The following is a 12,144-nucleotide window of genomic DNA, read 5'->3' on the forward strand; positions in this document are numbered from 1 at the left end:
GCGCAGGGGTCACGGCACCGTTCTTTGCCCCACCTGGGGATGCCCCGTGGCGAAGGCACAGTTACGCTGCAGGGTGGAGCCGTGCCGGACGTCTGCCTCACCAGGAGCTCACCCGGACACAGGCACCATGCTGCTGGCTGGGAACATCCCTCCCAATGGACCCAGCCCTCCCCACTGCCACGGCTCCCTGGGCAAAGTCCAACACACATCAACCCCAGGAAGTGCACAGCAGGAGTGGGGGTACCCAGCCCTCCTCTGCCAAAAGACCCCACAGTCCCTTCCTTGCGTGCTGTCTCATGCCAGTTGTTGGCACTCAGGCTGTGCCATGGGGCTGTGCCATGTGCCAAGGGCTGTGCCGCGAACTGGGGCTGTGCTGTGCCCAGGGGCTCCCCTCCGGCATGCTGGCTCCTACCTGTGCCTGTGGGGCTTGGGGTTCTGGGTGGGTGGCTGGTGGCTCAGGTAGGCTGCAGAGTCGAGGGCCCACTGGGCTCGGGCTGGGCTCGGCTGCTGTTCCTGGAGGAGGGCAGCCAGCGCCTGTCTCCTCCTCCAGCAGCCGTGCCAGGCAAGGGGAGGGACCTGCCCGCACCGAGCTTTAGCCAAGGTGAGGCAGAGGCCAGGTACACACCGGCAGTGGCCCATGCATGGCACTGCAGTGCCCTGTCCTTCGGCTGGCCAGGAGCTGGCACAGCATTCCCACAGGGCTGCTGTGCCCAGTTGTGCAGCAGTGGGTCTGCTGAGACAGGCAGCCCAGCTGGGACTCGCCCTGCACTGCACAGGCCCATCTGTGCCTCTTCAAGGCACATCTCCAGCAGCGGTACTGGGAGCCCTGGGGCAGCATGGCAGCCAACTGGACTCCCCCAACATCCATGCCGGATGGATCCAGTTCCCCCCCAAGTGCTGGCACTGTGGGCACCACCATGCCCCACTCACCCTGTGCTGGTCGGTGCTGCTCGAGATCCTTTGGACTGGCTGGGCTGGGCACTGAGCCGGCAGCCCTGGAGCCCTGCAGGGAGCACGGCCGTGCACCAGGGCCAGGATCCACAGAGAACTCACTGTCACACAGGGATGGTGCCTTTTATTAGCCAAGGTCGAAGGAAGGAAGAGGAGCTGTGTATCTCCACACCAAGGCCATGCTCTGGCCACCCGCTGCCAAGCAAGGTCACAGGCAAACAAAGAAACAGCTCCTGGCCATAGGAGTGCCAAAACCCACGCCCCCAGAGACACTCTGACATAGCCAGGCTGGTCCCACACGCCTCAGTGAGACAAGGGATGCCGTGGGCAGTACCCTGCCAGCTCCCCATGGCTGTGCTTTCAGCAGGCACTGGGAAACCTGGAGGAAGGGCCAGGCTGTGCCCAGCAAGGCTCCAGCAGTGCAGGCTGGTGGCCAGGCATCACCACCTCATCAGCTGGGAGAGCTGGTAGAAGATGACCTGATAAAGAGCCATTAGCACTGGTCAGCATGTCTTCATCAAGGGATCTTGCCAGGCAAACCTTATCTGCTCTAAGGAGATCCGAAGAGGCCTGATAAAGGGACCTGATAAAGGCGACTGTAACAGGATCTCTGGCTGTGAAAAGCAAAGTTAAAGTGGGAGGGAGGGATCCTCAGTGGCATCTGAGAGACAAGAAAGGTGTCTCAGCCCGTGTCCAGGCACCTCCAGGCTCCCTTAAAGGCTGCTCTGACTTCCCATGCCAAGCTGCAATCCCCTTGGCTGCCCCAGAGCTGAAGGTGTGGCCATGTCTGCCCAGGGAGGTGCCCTGTCCTGGGGCAGCTCCACTGGCTGGAGATCTGCCAGCAGCCCTCCATCACCAGCATTTCAACGCTGCTGAGCATCCCCTCTCCCCTGGGCACCCACAGCCTGCCTCCACCAGCACCTTCCAGAAGCCATCAGGGCACTCTTGCAGCAGTGCAGAGGGCCCCCCCATCCTCGGCAGAGCCCCCGAGGTCCCGGGGCAGCCTCTCACGCCTGCCCAGCCCCACTTGGACCGACTTCAGTGTGCACAGCAGGCGGCCAGCACTTCCCTGAACATCCTTAGTGAGCAGAGAACTGCTTAACCGCTTCCCTTCCCCAGGAATGAGCCGCGGCGCTGGAGCTGCTGTCTGCCCAGGACCACAGTCCCACCACCATTAGTGCCGGGTCAGCGCACCGGCGGCCCTGCGGCACAAACCGGATCCAGATCGCAGGCCGGTGAACAATGGCATTTCTGTTGAATTAGCTGGCCAGAGGGTCCTGGTGCAGAGTGGGCAGATCCAGAGGGAAACCGCAGGATGGGCAGGCAGGCTGGGGCTGGCAGAGCACCTGCCAGTGCAGTGCCAACCTGGCATGTTTTCTAGGAACTAACCAGGAATGTGGATTTATCCCAGTTTACACCAGTTCAGCACCAGTGGCATTCATATGGAGCATCTCCCACCCCACTCGCCTGGAGTATTTCCCACCCCAAGCCAGGCAATCCTTAATGGAGCTTGAGTAATATCAAACCTCACTGGGGGAATTAGGGAGAAGAGCTGGGCGTGATCTGAGCGTGCCCCATGCAGCAGCCAGGCATACAGGAGACACCATTCCACGGAGCTGACATGGGGCCGGGAGCAGGAGCCCAGGGAGGAGGAGTCTGTCAGGGCCCAAAGAAAAGCCGGACACACTGGGTGGTTCTGAGCACCATTTTACTGAAGGGCTGGACACCTGCTAGGACTTCATAACAAAAAGTTCACTTCATTTAAGAAAAACAACAGTCTGTTTTTTGTCCCATTCCCTCTGAAGAGCAGAATACTACTAATGCTGTCTTTTCACTAAGCAATGCCATTCCAAAATATACAACACAGAGTGTGGAACAGCCCAGCCTCATATTAACATTAAATATTATTAGAACTTCGGAAACATTCTACACAAACAAATGAAACAGTAAAAAGTTCACTCAAGAACAAGATGGTCAGTTGTAAAATCATCATACAAAGTTTGTTACTCGCCCTTCCACAGGGTGCAGTTGCTGCTCCTCAGCCATTGCTTGGGATCCCCAAACACCAGGGAATGCCGCCAGTCCCAGCCAGAGTGGGTCGGTCATGTTGCGGCGTGGAGACGGCTCTCTTGGAGATAATGGTTGGCAGAGAGGAGCACGAGGGGCCAGACAGTGCCCACCCAAAACCCCCGTGTCCCTCGGAGTGGCTGCCGTGCCTCTACTTGGGAAACCCTACTCCTCAGGAGTGGGGCACTGGGAACCAGGAGGGACGGTGTCACACACCATGCCTCCCCTGCCATGAATGCTGATGCTTTTTGTCCTGACCCAGGCCTGGGCAGTGCAGCGGAGCAGGGGCAGGAGGGGAGGTATTTCTGGGAGTAGCTTTGCAGCACCTTCTCTTTTAAAACAGCACCATGTGCCTGTGTCTGTGGGAATCACCAGACACTCACAGGGGCTGCCTGCAACCACAGGAACACAGGAACAGAAAGGGCTAATTAAGACAACAAGGAGAGAATCCCAGAGGATAATAAGGCCTTTAAGGGACTCCCTGGGGAAGGTATTTCAGATGCCACCCATGCGGGGCCAGATTGTGCAACCGATAAAGGATGGAAACCAAGGGTTAGGAGTGGCACCTGCTGCAAAAGGATGCCCCTCACCTGCAGCACCAGTGTAGTCTGTCAGCAGGGCAGGCTCTGTGGCCAGGCAGGGGTGGAGGGGAGGCAGTGGTGTGGACACTGCAGCCCTAGCTCCTCCATTTGCACATCTCCCGCAGCAGACACAGAGCTGCCTGTCCAGGTGCTGCCAGCATCTTTAGCTTCCCCTAAGCTTCCTGCTTTTTCACCAGACCTCCTTGATGTTCCTAAGAAAAGGAAGAGGTCTGGCCTCAGCACCACAGCTTTGGAGGCAGCAGCTGGCCAAGCTGCAAGTTCCAGCAGTGTCACATCTATAGACAGGGTTCACTCGACACCAAGGGATGACCCAGTGATGAGGGCTGGCTCTCACGCCTTCTGGGAGAAGATCTCTGTGAGGCACCTGGCACCTTCCTAACGGCACCCAGCTCCAAGCAGGAATAGGCTGCGAGGAGAGGGAAACCCCAGCATGGTGCTCTCTAGCACAGAGTCCCAAATATGAGGGCCCACGAGTAACCTGCCCTGCTGCCCTCCCCACAGGTGGTGCCAGCCCACCCAGCTGGCAAAGCCAACGGCTGCAGCACTGTCAGGAAGGTGCCAGGTGTCCCAGAGCAGCTGTCCTCTCCTCAGGCCACCTCAGCTCCCAAAAGGCCATCCCCATCTGACTGCAGGAGTAAACAGGCCAGTGCCATTCTGAATTCTGAAAAAGAAACCACACAAACCAACCAGCCTGGCTGAGCAGCCGGTGCTCCACAACTCGGCACCTGCCAACCATGGCTAAAACCAGGATTCTCCAACCTAAACCTGCACTCTTGCCTGGGAAGCTGCCCAACTCATGTCACGCTGCCTAGCTGGAACTGAGAGACAAACCCACTCTCTGTCCCCACTCATCCCTTGAGTCATGGCCAAAGGCCCAGCTCCCAGACAGGGCAGGGAATTTGGATCCAAGGGGGAAGAACAGCTGGAGTGGCTGCACCTCCCACATGCTGCCAAAGTTTGGCCATGAACACAGCACAAGTCACAACTAAAAGGGCACAACCCCTGTGCTCAAGCCCAAAACCCAAAGCCCTCCAGTCCCTCCTGCCATAGCTACAGCCGGGGTGGAGAAGTGCTGCTGGTGTTTGAGGAGGGCCTGGAGGACAGGCAGCAAAACGAGGGCAGCTGTGGGGCAGGGCCATGGAGCCGCATGCACAGCATCACCCACTTGTGCCGTTCAGCTCCCAATTTCCCTGCAATGCTCTTAGCTGGCAGCTGGCTGAACTCCATGCAAGGAAGTACCAGGCAATGAGGGCTCTCAGCCCACTGCCCCCCAGCCCTGTTAGTGTGAGCTGGTCTGAGAAGTGCCAGTGAGGTGAGTGCTCCCAACGCTCCAGAGAGCACACCTCCTCCTCGTACTGCAATACCACTAGTGGACTGCCAAGCAGGAGTAACAAAATAATCCCTTCTTGTTTTGCAGAAAAGTGCTTAAGAAATTCTGTACAAGGATTGCTACAGCAGCTGGCTCGGGGGGGGGATGTAAATAGTTTAGAAGCAGCAGCACCACACTACAGGGCTTGCAGGAAAGAGGCTAAGGAGAAACTTCTCCAACTAAAAGCAGTGGCAGATGGTGAAATCTGATCACAGTGGACATAAGCTTCAAAACATTTCTACCAATTAACATTGTGATTTCAACTGGTATCTGATGTCAGCTTCCCCTTCAGCTGCCTGCTGGACAAGCTGCTCTCCCCACGGACCTCGCTGACGGACATCTGAAGCATGCAGGAAGCTCAAGGGCCTTGCCTGGTGGAGGGGAAGCATAAACTGCTTCTTGGCAGCTGAATAAAAGGAGAAATGATTTCCAAAAAAATCAGTCGGAAGAACAGCCCTTTGACCGCTGGCCGAATCATTTCTAGAAGCGACAGTGGCACAAATCCATGCGTTAAAAGCATTCCTAAGAGAGTCTCCAAAGCTCTCGGCTGTCATGGTGCCCAGAACAACACAGGCCAGGTTAGGCACTTGGATTCAAAGTGACTAATACAGAAACAGGTCTGGACAAGGTGCATACCACACGCTCAGCAGAGACCACAGCGCTCTGGGCAACACATTTCCATGAGCCTTGCCAGTTACTGCTGCCACAAAGTAACATGGGGCAGAAGGGACCTGTGGGGGGAGATCTCTGGTTAGATCAGGTCTTAGGCAGCCCTGGTTTGATCAAACCCTTCATCTTCCCTAAACACCAGACAGCAGTGTCCATGGCACAGCCCCTCTGCAGCCTCCCGCACATCAGTGTTGCAGGCCCAGGACACCAGGAGCATCCACACCAGGAGCATCCACACGAGTCGAAGGACAGAGGAGCCAACCCCCACTAGGCTGAGGCACTCGCTCTGCCAGCACCAGCTGACAGGCAGCAGTCACTGGCATTGGCACCAGGGGCTGCAAAGCCCCCCTGTGAATAACAAGCTGCAATCCTCTCGGCTGAGTTCCTGAAACACCTGCCAGGGGTAACAGGCAGAGGGCAGAGAATGGAGCTCCAGCACTGCCCCATAGCTCAGGGCCCTGTGGTCTGTCAGAGACGTGTAAGAGAGCTGACAGAGACAGGACTGGTGATGGGCAGGTCTCTGAGCACAAAGCTATGGAGTGCTCACTTCCCTGGCAGGAGTCTCGGTGACACAGAGGTGTTTTCTAAAGCTTGCCTCTCCCTGTGGAGCAGATCACCTCTTGCTGGTGGCCTGGGAAGGATACAGGGCAAGCCGTCATCACTAAGTATGCGCAGCACTCAGCTCAACACTGGGAAAGGCATGGCAGCACTAAGGCTGGATGCTCTGCTGGATGTGTCAAGCAGCAAGTACAAGCCAAGTCCTTGACTGGCAAAGACCCAAGCTGTGAAAGACGAGGTGATGGAGAAGAGTGGGGAGGCAGGCAGCAACACAGCTGGGGGAAGACACAAAGTGAAGAGGAGGGATGTGGCCTGCTAAGTTGGCCTCAGGTGCTCAACTTCCTCCTCAGGCTAGAGGAAAAGCAACCTCGACCCAAATTCAGCCTTGTTGATGCACGTTGTTTTTCCCAGAGGAGGCCAAGCACTCAGCTGGGACGTCTGTGGTGCAAGAGGAGGCTCCAGACACAGCTCTTGGTGCCCTTATAAGGGTCTGGGAACAGGGGAAGCTGCTGAGCAGCCTGACAGACAGCAATACTGCAGGCAGGAGTTCAGAGCCCTCCTCGGGAAACAGCCAAAAAGAGAAACGCCAGTGCAGGACTTCAAGACCTGGCATTTGAGAGCGTGGGAATGAGAAAGGTCTGAAGGAGTGGGAACAAAAGGGACAAAGCAATTTTTGGCCAGTTGACAGTGATGGAGGGTCCCTGTTCATCCAGCATCAGGTCAAGAGAGGGGACTCTCTGCCAGGACATTTCAAAACACAGAAGCAGAAAGAAGTATTTCCTCCTCCTCTGCTGACAAGCAGCGGCATTCACAGGTCAGTTTCAAACACTGCAAGTTATGATCTCTGACAGCAACTCAGAATCTAAGTGTGGGGTTCAGGACCTGCAATCATGCCCTGAATCATAAAATCACAGAATAGCCTGCATTGTTCCAACTGCCATGCCATGGGCAGAGACACTTTCTACTAGACCAGGTTGCTCAATGAAGAACCTCCACCCTGCTCTACCTGCGTGAGAGGGGAGAACACAGATGCACCTTGGAACACTCAAATTCCCTGCCCTCTCACCCCATCATGAACCTTCTCTCTTCTCTCCATACCATGGTCTTCCTCTCTGAGCTGGAGATCAGACATTGACCCCTTTTACAAGCCACTGAAATCCAACCAGGTGCTCGTGGGGGCTTAAACATAAGGAGCTGGGGCTTCCCTGGGGAGCTCATCCCTTCAGCCAATGTCCACAGAGATTACTAGGTCAGACAACTAGTATTTTGAGCTGGTGAGAGAATGAGTGGATTACAGGCTCACTGCTGCAGAGATCTGAGCCAGGTCCATGCCCAGCTCAATGCTGCTTCCTTTCCCCAAGCCACCAGGTTGCCCCTCCTATGTGACAGCAGCAGCACCTACTGCTCCAACGAGGTGTTTCTCCTGGAGCTTGCAGATCCCTTCCTGTGAAGCCTGTGATCCCATCCGACAGCGTGCCCCCGGTGCTGCAGCGGTTCCACAGTGCCTCCTGGGGACAGCAGAGCTTTCACACCTGACACACACCTCCTTGCAACATCCCTGACGGCACAGCAAAGCCGCTCCCATCACAACACAGTGCCCACCTCCCCTCCTACTGCTTCACCCTCACAAACCAAGAGAAAGCAACTCTCTATGTTTAAGAGCTGGCACGTGTCCTCTCACCTCTTTCGCTTTTCTGCTTTAACTCAGGCTCAGATATCCCACTGAGCTCTGAGACCGGCAGGATGTAGCGAATACATTCAAACACAGCCCGTGTCTTTATCATGATTTAACCCAGCCAAAACCAACAAGTCTTCACTACCGGTATCTAGAACCTGCTCCTGAAACACCCAGCAACAGCAATTCAGTTATGTGGTGGGCAGGACACTTTACACAATTCCAGCCCTTTGGCTTTAACAGTCACAGTCCATGTTTTACGGCTGTACCAGGGATACAGGAGAGTGGGGCAATGCTGGGTGCTGAGGAGGAATCGCTCTTTGGAGGCAAATCCCTACCATGAGTTCAGAACTTCTGCTACCAACAAAGGGAGGAGGTACCTTCAGACGTCAGGCCCCGTGACACTCCCCCACTGCTATGCAGAGGTAATACCGAAAATAGGATTAAACCTACCAGCTGGTAATTCTCCAAATTGCTTGGCATTCTGGAGACAAACGAGTGGCTATAACATTGCTGCCTCTGAGCTGCTTGAGGGAGCCCAGGACAGACTGTCACAACACTGAACCACAAAGGAATCCTGGCACCTTTCAACAAAAGACTGGCTGAAGGGGAGGGGGAACAAAAGCTATTGAATCCTATCCCAGAGGGATGGAGGAAGTGCATCTTCCCACAGTTCCTGGGCCATATGCACATATATGGATATATAGATATATAGATAATAAAGTTATAAAATTTGATCAAAATAAAACCAGTAAATGTACAGCTTGAAAAAGAGCAATATCACAGTGCATCGATGTCATGAGAAAGTCCCATGCTCTCCCCTGCACGAGAGCTCAGACTGCCACGTCCAGGGGAGCTCAGCAGGAAGTGAGCTCTCCGGCCTGCCTGGCTCGCCGCTGGCCGGAGTCACCATCCCGTGTTCCCAAACAGGGGTTTGGACTTCTGCAGCCAGTCCTGCACAGCAGTGGCAGACAGGCAGAACAGCACGGGAGCAGCTGCTCTGCCTGCAGGTTAGTCGGCATGTCAGCACCAGAGACACAGAGCTGCTCCCAAACTTCTCCGCGCTCTGGTGCCAGGCTCCTATTTACTTACTTACAAAAAAAAAGTGACAGTGAAGAAACTCAGGGGACACTGTGAGAGTGGGACAAGGGCTGAATTCGAATCACGGGGGACAGGTTGACCCTAAGAATCTTCTGTGCTCTCCTCCTCACTTCATCATCAGAGGAAGAGTTGCCCACCTTGATGGTCCGGAATTTCAGTAGGTTCAAAGTGCTCTGAGCCTGTCTAGTTTTCTTTTGGACAGGAATGGTATTTGCTTTTTTCCTCTGTGGTGCTTCTCTTGCCTCTGTGGCTCTTCTCTTCTTCTGCCCAGCGCTCTCCCGGTAACTGCTGCTGTCCTTCCACTCTGTTTTTCCTACCAGAGCTTCCTTATCTTTGATTTTCAGGGTCTTGGGCTGCGGTGCCGTGGTGGAGCCCTGGGATGAGCTGCCTGTGACTCTCCCATTGAGAATTCCCGAGGCCTTGCAGGCGTTGCTCTCCTGCAGCACTCCACCCTTTGGTCCCTTCAGGAGGTTTAAAGCATGGGTGGCAGAATCTGGTGCTTTCTTCACCGAATGCTTGTACCCCTTGCTTTCAGTTATTTTAGTGCTCTTGCCTGAAGGAAACTGCCTTGGTGGACTGGAATTCTTGAGGAGTTTAAGGTCTGAGGGCGAGATCCCAAGCCGCCCTCGCGTGTATTTGGACTCCAAACAGGACGTCGTGGTTTTCAGTGGCACCAGGGCTTCCAGAACCACGGACAGTCTCACGGCTGGATACACGTCGGGATACATGTTTGTAGGGAAGCCCACTGCCGCTGCCTTGGATGTGCCAGACCCTGTCTGCTTCAAAGAGTTCAACAGGAGATTCCTGGAATCCCCTTTGGAGACGGGCTGAGCGGAGACTTTCAGAGAGCTCACGGGAATGCTGGTGGGTGAAGCAGACACCTTTGCCATGGCTGTGGTGTTCCGGGCCGGACTCTGTGCGGACTTGGTGCTGACACAGCTGTGTGGGGTGCTCTCCTTCGTCTGACTTGGGGTGTCTGCCGTGCACGAGCTGTACCCGTACACATCCTTACTCCTCAGGATCGTGGGCTGGTAGCCCTCCTCCTTCAGGCCCTGGATGAAGGCCACTAGCTGGGTCTCTGTGTCCGAGAGGTCCTTGGACATAGGGTTGAAGACTCGGAGGGCCTCCTCCAGCACTTTTTGTCCGGCAGAGGAAATTCTCGACCAGGAATGGACAGCTTTTTCTTCCTCATTGTTCACTGCAATATTCATGGCATTAGGCAAACAGGTGCTTCAAAAAGGTCCAAATTACTGGAAAAACAACCCTCGACACCTCAAAAGGAGAAAGAAGATAGTTAGCTTAAAGCAACTGAAATTATCCCATGTTTCTAAGCAGGGATCTGAAATCATTAAGCCCAGGCGTGGCTGGTCACAAACACCGGGTCATATTCTGGGCATAACCCAAGACAGAAGCATCATCAAGAAAATCCTGTCACTGATTTATCTCTGAAGTAAAACTAAAACATCTCTCATAGAAATCTCCAGCCTAAATAAAGATTTCAGGAAATCCCATCCAATCCATCCCAAGATGAAGGATTTCAACGATTAACTCAGCAAAATCTGCAGCTTGTTTCCAGTTTGAGTTTGACCCACCCCAGCTTTGGGTGACCAGATCACATTTTCCCCGGGTAAAGCAGTCCCTCATGGAACCCTCTCCCTGCACACACACCGAGAGCAGCACCACTGACCCATCTCAACACTAAGAAACCTGAGCACCTCAACTCCATCCCAGCGTCAACTCCAATTTCTCAGCTTCTTAATTGATGCTGCTCAAAAAATTGATTCTGAGTCCCTGCCAAAGCTGCAGTTTCCTCCTGGAGACCTGGCAGCAGGGCTGGAGGCTGTTCCAGTTGTGCTTCATCGATGCTGAATGCCGTGGCAAGGCAGCACCGCTCCTTGCTGTTCCCTTGTTTGAACAACGGTCCGCGACTTGCTGTCACAGCAAACTGGTGTTGATCCAAGGGCACTCGCTGCCAAGTGAGGAGGAAGCAGGAAATTCAAGCAGGGCGGTATGAAGGAAACACACATCACCAGGGCCAAGTGCACAATGGCCTGAGGGACAACACTGGGATCACGCTTAGGGCACTGCGCAGCTGCCTGCCCAGCACAAAAGCACCAATTATGGCTTTAAATAAAACATAGGCACTGAAGGGCAGTCCAGGCAGGACTTTGGGATGCACCCAGGAGAACTCTGGTGGCCTCACGGCTCTGCAGCTGGACGCTGTGCAGATGAGGCATAAAACCTTTAGCTCCATTGACAGCTCTCAAAATAACAACAAGGATCCAGTTAAAAACTCTTTTCAGAGAAATGCAGGAGGTGTCAGAAACACTCTTGGGAGAGGGCAGTGCACAGGGAAGGAAGCTGTGATGGAGAAGTTAGTGCAGACAGAGCAAGGAACTACTCGTGTCCCACGCTCCCCCCGGCACTCCGGTCTCCCCACGGCCCCGCAGCAGAGCCCGTGCTGCCGCCAGCTGCACAAGCAGGGGAGAAACAGGAGCCAAGAGCAGCCGCAGAAGGGGAAGCACAGGTCAGTGGGGGAGTAAGAACCTCCACATGACAGACTAATCTCAGTCAAGTGCTCTGCAGACGTCACGGCAGAAGAGGGATTTGGAGGAGGATAATGCAGTCGTTCTGCGGCAGGCGGGGGATCTCCCACGGAGGAAGGGAAGCAGGCAGGGAAGGGATCCCACACAGGCAGGCAGGGAAGGGATCCCACAGAGGCCCAGCCAGCGTCATCAGCACCTTCCAAAGGACCAAGCCAAGCCAGCAAGGATGTCACGTTAATCCTGATCTGGCAGGGAGGGACAGACCAAGGGAGAAGTGCAATAACATGTTCTCAATAGGCTGCAAAATAGATAATTTTGGGGCTGCAGCAAGCCCAGGAACAGCTGGGACACCTGAAGGGGTATTCTGGCTGTGACACCTCACAGTGACAGGACTTCCCAACATCCCTCGGCTGGGTCCGGTTTGGTGCAGTGCCGGTTATGCAGCAGGAAAGCCGGGCACGAGCAGGCACACCCCAGACACGCTGTTCCCTCAAGTAGGACACCATTTGGGGGGCCGGGGGGCCGGGGGGCCACGGAAACACAGCGCTGCCGGCACAGTGCACGCAAAGCGCTGGCAGGGCCCTCCCGCACAGAGGGTTCAGAGGC

At 55.1% G+C, this 12,144-nt stretch overlaps 3 protein-coding genes across 3 annotated transcripts in view; 1 reads left to right on the forward strand and 2 right to left on the reverse strand.

The window, feature by feature from the left end:
• Positions 1 to 8,000, reverse strand: part of LOC103764477 (laminin subunit beta-2) — a 21,463-nt gene extending 13,463 nt beyond the window's left edge. Inside the window, exon 1 of the mRNA XM_029958328.1 lies at positions 7,898 to 8,000. Coding sequence (XP_029814188.1) covers positions 7,898 to 8,000 — 103 coding nt within the window. The remainder of the gene's footprint in view (positions 1 to 7,897) is intronic.
• On the reverse strand, positions 2,643 to 12,042 carry CCDC71 (coiled-coil domain containing 71). Its single transcript, XM_018068434.3, has 2 exons — positions 10,708 to 12,042; positions 2,643 to 10,264 (listed from the first exon to the last, which is right to left on the reverse strand). Exon 2 carries the CDS (start codon positions 10,201 to 10,203, stop codon positions 9,013 to 9,015), a length of 1,191 nt encoding a protein of 396 aa, XP_017923923.1. The 5' UTR covers positions 10,204 to 10,264; positions 10,708 to 12,042; the 3' UTR covers positions 2,643 to 9,012.
• Positions 11,359 to 12,144, forward strand: part of KLHDC8B (kelch domain containing 8B) — a 10,507-nt gene continuing 9,721 nt past the window's right edge. Inside the window, exon 1 of the mRNA XM_029958329.1 lies at positions 11,359 to 11,519. Within this exon, the coding sequence (XP_029814189.1) occupies positions 11,359 to 11,519 (161 nt within the window). The remainder of the gene's footprint in view (positions 11,520 to 12,144) is intronic.

The sequence above is a fragment of the Manacus vitellinus genome, unplaced genomic scaffold, assembly GCF_001715985.3.
Source record: "Manacus vitellinus isolate BGI_N305 unplaced genomic scaffold, ASM171598v3 scaffold_14_pilon, whole genome shotgun sequence".
Lineage (NCBI taxonomy): Eukaryota > Metazoa > Chordata > Aves > Passeriformes > Pipridae > Manacus > Manacus vitellinus.

Excerpts from the sequence above, each read along its gene's own strand:
- CCDC71 (XM_018068434.3), bottom strand. The coding sequence starts at position 10,203 with ATGAATATTGCAGTGAACAATGAGGAAGAAAAAGCTGTCCATTCCTGG.